This window comes from Dendrobium catenatum, unplaced genomic scaffold (assembly GCF_001605985.2).
Source record: "Dendrobium catenatum unplaced genomic scaffold, ASM160598v2 fragScaff_scaffold_1082, whole genome shotgun sequence".
In the NCBI taxonomy this organism is placed as follows: Eukaryota; Viridiplantae; Streptophyta; class Magnoliopsida; order Asparagales; family Orchidaceae; genus Dendrobium; species Dendrobium catenatum.
The window spans coordinates 373,330-379,223 of NW_021319544.1; the positions used below are offsets into that span (position 1 = coordinate 373,330).

The 5,894-nt window shown below is 33.2% G+C and overlaps 1 protein-coding gene across 1 annotated transcript in view; it reads left to right on the forward strand.

The window, feature by feature from the left end:
* The window catches only part of LOC110100969, a 9,162-nt gene extending 5,498 nt beyond the window's left edge, over positions 1-3,664 (forward strand). The window contains exon 4 of the mRNA XM_028698414.1: positions 2,835-3,664. Coding sequence (XP_028554247.1) covers positions 2,835-3,272 — 438 coding nt within the window. The 3' untranslated portion in view covers positions 3,273-3,664. The remainder of the gene's footprint in view (positions 1-2,834) is intronic.
* The last annotated feature ends 2,230 nt before the right edge of the window (positions 3,665-5,894 follow it).

Genomic DNA, 5,894 nt, shown 5'->3' on the forward strand with positions numbered 1-5,894 from the left:
ACTATTATTGCAAATTTTACAATAAAAATTATAATAAATTTGTAAATATTAAAAAGAGGATTCCAAAATTTAATTCGTGTTGCCTGTGCGCTTTAATATTTTTTATTTTCTATTTTTTAAATTTGGAAAATATATTTTTCAATTTTCACATATTTTTTCATTAAAGAAAAGTTATGTTTACTGTACCTAAAGGGCAATATTCATTGTGATAGCAGGGTGTCAATTTCGGTCACGGGTCCGGTCGGTCGAAACAGACTGACCGGGTTCAAACGGGTCAACCCCTAATCCCGACCCGGTACGACAAACGGGTCGGTCAAACCGAACCCGACCCGACCGCGAGTTGCCGGGTTGACACGACACGACCCGACCCGGTTTGGCTGGTCCGGCCGGAACGGCGGCGGCGGACGGCGGACGCGAGCGAGGTGGGGACGGAGCGAGGAGGGCGGCGACGCGAGCGTCGTTGGCGGACAGCGAGTGGGACAGTGCGGGCGCGGGCGAGGTCGGGCGCTCGGGCCGACGCTGGCGAGCGCTAGGAGCAGCTCGCTGGCCGCACGCGGGCGCGCGCGGCGCTGGTCGGGCGCAGCGGGCACGCGGGCGCTTCTGGGCACGCGGGAACCGCAAGCATGCGCGTGCGGGAGCGCAGCGGGCGCGCGGGCAGCGCAGGCAGGCGCGCGGCGGGAGCGCGGCGGCGAGCGGGCAGAGGCCGGGATCGAAATTTTTCGAATTAAACGGGTTGGCGGGTGATCCCGGGAACCCGCCGGGTCACCCTAACCCGATCGACCCGTTTTTTTAACGGGTCATATTTCTGGAACCCCGAACTGACCCGTTTGAATCGGGTTCAGGTTCAACCCGGATTTTCCGGGTCGGGTCCGGGTCGGATTTTCGTGTCGTGTCAAATATTGACACCCCCTACTTGTGATCTTCCCCGTCATAACACTCCTCTTCTCTCTCATCTCTCTCTCTGCTCACATCCCATGCTGCCAATTTTATTATAAAAAAAACCCTATATTTTTATATCTGCAAATTCAATATTACATATTTGATATTGTACACTTAGAAATTTATAAAAAGATCACAACATTAAATTAAAAATAAACAAGTTGCAACTTAGATGGCAACTCTCCTTGTTGCAATCAACACCCTTCACATGACTACTTGATGTATTTTCTAGTTAATATTTAATATTTAATATTTATAAAAAAAAGCATTTAGTTGCACCACAATAAATTCCTCTATATAGTTATTAAACCCAGATAGTCCCATGGATTGGAGATCAGCTGTGATCTCAACTCTGCTTGGTTCCTCTTGTTTCGTTCATAAATATGTTTCTATAGGTAATGTATGTATTCAGCTTAATTAACCTTCAATTGTAATAAATAATATTTATCAAAATTTATAAATAAAATTAAGTAGCATACGCAGTTCACATTATATAACGATTATATAAAAGTTTGAGTGTATGTATTAATTTGTTTATAAGGATAGCGAATTAATCATAGGCAGGAATTACAGTTACGGGAGGGCAATCGTCTATAAAACAATACGTACGAATTTATTTCGAAGATAATATATAGATAGAACATGACTATTGTTTTATCAATTCGCCTGTCTATTGAATGAAATTGCTTTTAAGGTAGTGTGCCATACGAAATATTTGTAAATAAATCTACGATCATATTAAGAAACATGATTAAAATTAGATAGGAACATAAAGTAATGACATGTTTAAGGAAATTGTAAATTAAATATAAAAAGTAGTAGAAATAAAATTATATTATATTGATAAATTCAGTTATCCTTAAAATTAAAAAAAGAGTATAAAAATAATATGATTTAGTTAAAAGAGACTTATATTTTTCCACAGAGTCCTCTCTCTCTCTCTCTGCTCCACATCCATGCATGCCATTTTATATATAAAAAAAAACCCTATATTTTTTCTATATTCTTTGCAAATCAATATTACATATTTAGATATTGTAACTTAGAAATTTATAAAGAATCACAACATTAATTAAAATAACAAGTTGCAACTTAGATGGCAACTTCTCCTTGTGGCAATCAACACACCCTTCACATGACTACTTGATGTATTTTTCTAGTTAAAATTTATTTTAATATTTAAATTTATAAAAAAAAAAGCATTTATTTGCACCACAAATAAATTCCTCTATATAGTTTTAAAACCGATGGATTGTATCATCACTCATTTTCTTTGTTTCGTTCATTAAAATGTTTCTATAGTATTATGATCAGCTAATTCAATTCAATTTATATAAATAATATGTTTCCAAAAATTTATAATAAAATTAAATAGCATCAGTTCATTTTATATAAGAATTATATATAAAGAATTGAGCTGTTATTATATTTGTTTAAAAGGTATAACTGATTATCATACCATTAGTACAAATCGTTTAAAAATAAATAAAATTATTTGAAATAATTATAATGATATATATATTTTGTCATCCTTTTTAAATAGAAATGCAATTGTTATTTATGTTGCTATAAATATTTGTAATTAAATCTACTTTTTTAATCACATTTAAGAAAATATGATTAAACTTTAAATAGGCAGACTAAAGATAATGACAATTTTCTAAGAAATTGTATTAAATTAAAAATATAAATATATATATTTATATAATGTTTATCTAAAATTAAAAAATGAGTAAACAAATAAATATATTTAGTTACACTTATTTTTTCCACAGATAAATAACATTCTCATGAATTAGAAAGATTAGCCTTCTAAGATAAATTGATGATTATTAAAAAAAAAGAAATAATAAAGAATTAGTAAATTTCCTCCATTCATTCCTGCGTTTCTACAGGTTGAAACAGATGGTACATTTGCATTTTCAACTGCTCAAATTGTTGAACAGATGCAAAAGGAGTACGCCTTGAAATTCTCAAAGTTTTGTTTGGCTCTATCATTTAACGGCTTACTGACCGTCTTAGCTACAAGTTTTCCGAACCAAGTTGCTAATGAAGCAAAATTATATGTTGATTTTGCCGTCATCTTTCTATTCATCTGCTTTGAGTCAGCGACTATCATGATGATTATGAGTTCCCCATTATGTCGAATTACTCCGAACCCGCAAATCATCAAAATGTTGGGGAGAATAAGTTTGGCAACTCTGATGCTTGCAAGCTTAGACCTTTGTGCTTTTCTTCTCAAAGAGAACAGGATCTTCCTCGGAGTGTTTGCTGGCGTTGTGGTTGCACTGCCCCTTCTGATTAAGAGATATCAGATATATGGATTTTATTGAAATCGCATCAATTTGAAGGCAGAGATCGAGAAACCACATAGTAAGATATGCAAAAATTATGATACAACATGGTAAGATCAAATCTTTGTGCTTAGATTAAGTTGTGTTATTAGATTGTAAGTATTTATTTAAAATACGTTGGGTTATTTGGTTAATTGTAAAAAATCTCTATAAAATTACTTTTTTATATTTAGTTGAAAGCGAATTGAAACTAATTTTATATTAATAAATTTCTTCGTGATATTTTAATATTTTTATAAAAGGATTTTAGGCACATGTCGCCCTCAATAGGCTAGCTAGCACATTCAATGGTGCTTAAGGGGATGACTGCGACATGGGTGGTTGTGAAATAGCAGTGACTTTACCTGGCATGATTGACCGGAGATTATTGAGTAGGGTTGACGCGAAGACTTCAGGAGAGTGAGGGAAATTTGTAAGTATTACTCTGATGCAGAAGCATCTCATGCATGGGGTCATTTTAATGGTTGGCTGGCACATTCAGTGGCACTTCGTTTCACTGTAGGAAGTTTGTATTACTGAAAAGAATATCACTTGTAACTTTAGGAAAAAAAAGTATATATTCATTTTTAGGATTATTTCTGAGTATTTATTTTTTACTTTTGAAAAATAATTACTATGTTTATTACATGCCAGTGTGTATATGAGCATTCATACTCAAAGGTCCGGGATGTATAGTAGTTTATTACATGGACAAAAAGTCTAACCATTGAATTCATCTCAGTAGAATATTTCATTCATGTGGCATGTAAGTTGTCTTCTTTTTTATTAGATGGAAAGTTTTGGCTCTTTTACTCAAAGCATAAAAATCAAACATATTTTACACCCGATGAGATTAGGCTTGATTTATACCACAGTAGCTTCTGACCTAACTATTCGTTCTTGACTTCATATGTAGAGTATTGTTTGGTTGAAAAAAATATGATTTTTAAAATATTGATTTTCTTTGGGAAAGTTTAATTTCTAGAATTATAATTTTAAAATTGAACATGATATTATAAATAGCATATCATCTCGGGAGGCGAATATACCATTTCCTAATGGGTTCAAATTTCAGAACTTTGAATTTTTTTATCCTAATTATCATAGACAAACTCAGGAAAGATAACATATGATCTCGAAAGATCAAAATGATGCTCAATCAATTGTTTAACTATAATAATTCAAATAAGAGATTCTTAATTTCATAATCAAAATCACAATAGAAATTGATATAATTCTACAATGAAAGAAGTTATCAATCACTATTGATCATTTGAAAATGGAGATAACGATTGTTGAATTTTAAATTTCCTAAAGATAATTAATTAAATGTTTTGAAAACTTAATTTTAAATATTTGATTTGGGTTTCTAAATCTCCTACAAAAGCAAGCCCTCGTATTTAATTAAATCGTAGGAAACTAGATTTTCCTATGAATACTCTCAATTAAAATAACAGTATAAATTTTATTTAAGAATTTCAAAGCTTGATGTCAAAGGAGGAAATTGTTGAAATTTTAAAATGGGATTGGATCAAAATTGAAGACTTATTCCTGGAGTCAAAGGAAGAAGGGTAGGAGATATTTTGAGATTCTGAATTACTTCAAAAACACCTTAGCCTATCCTAAGTGTTGGGCTTGAATTTGATTAATAGATGTTTAAATTTGAGTGGTCAATTTTATTAGAAAGTTGGGATTCAATTCTCGGAGGTTGAGGTCTTATAGCCCGAGTTTGCCTCAGAACCTAAGTCTAAAGTGGGTTCTAAAATATTAGAAACTCGAACCTAGCTAATACAATGTAAATCTGGACTTACCCCGGCCTAGATTAGGGAGCTAGCTAAACCACCTAGATGCTTCAAAACTATGAGTCTGATCTTTTAATGTTGAGTGATAGGGACGTTATTTAAGAAAAGTTTTTGAGAATAGGGCCGACATCTAGAGCAGATCCTAGTTGGCCTTTTAACATATATTAGCTATTTAATGTCTAAATAAATTTGATTAAAGTTTAGACTCGATTTAACTTATTATTAACACAATGCATGACAGTTGACTCGATTAAATGTATGAATCAAAATGAAAAAGTTTAAAAATTTAGCTTAAAAATAGGTTTTATCCAAAAGATGCACATATCCCCTTGACATAACTGCATCTTTATAGGCTAGGTGGTCTGCCAAAATCTGCAGGTGGGGAGGTGCCTAACAAGTGGAAAGAAAATATAGCAATTATGAAATGAGAACTCCTGGTGGTCCTGTGCTTACTTCTTAAAATGTTAGAGTTTCTATATTGACTTAAAAATTTTAATTTTGATTATAGTAGAAAATTTTTGAACGAGTCCTTATGAGCTATAATCATATTCCAGGCTAAAATAAATACGACATGTAAGCAAAATGACTATAAAAATAGGTAATTTTAATGCTCAATCAATTAAACAAATCAACTAAATTAATTACTCAAATTGAATATCTATGTGGCAAGTGACACTTAATATTACAAATCAGGGTCTACATAAAAGTAAAGTGGTCGGGCATCACTGACAACAACCTAGATTCTAACTCCTAAAAGATAAGTGACTTTAACAATTGGGATTCTTCTCAACTTCCACTTCTTTTTCTTTTGACGAGATTC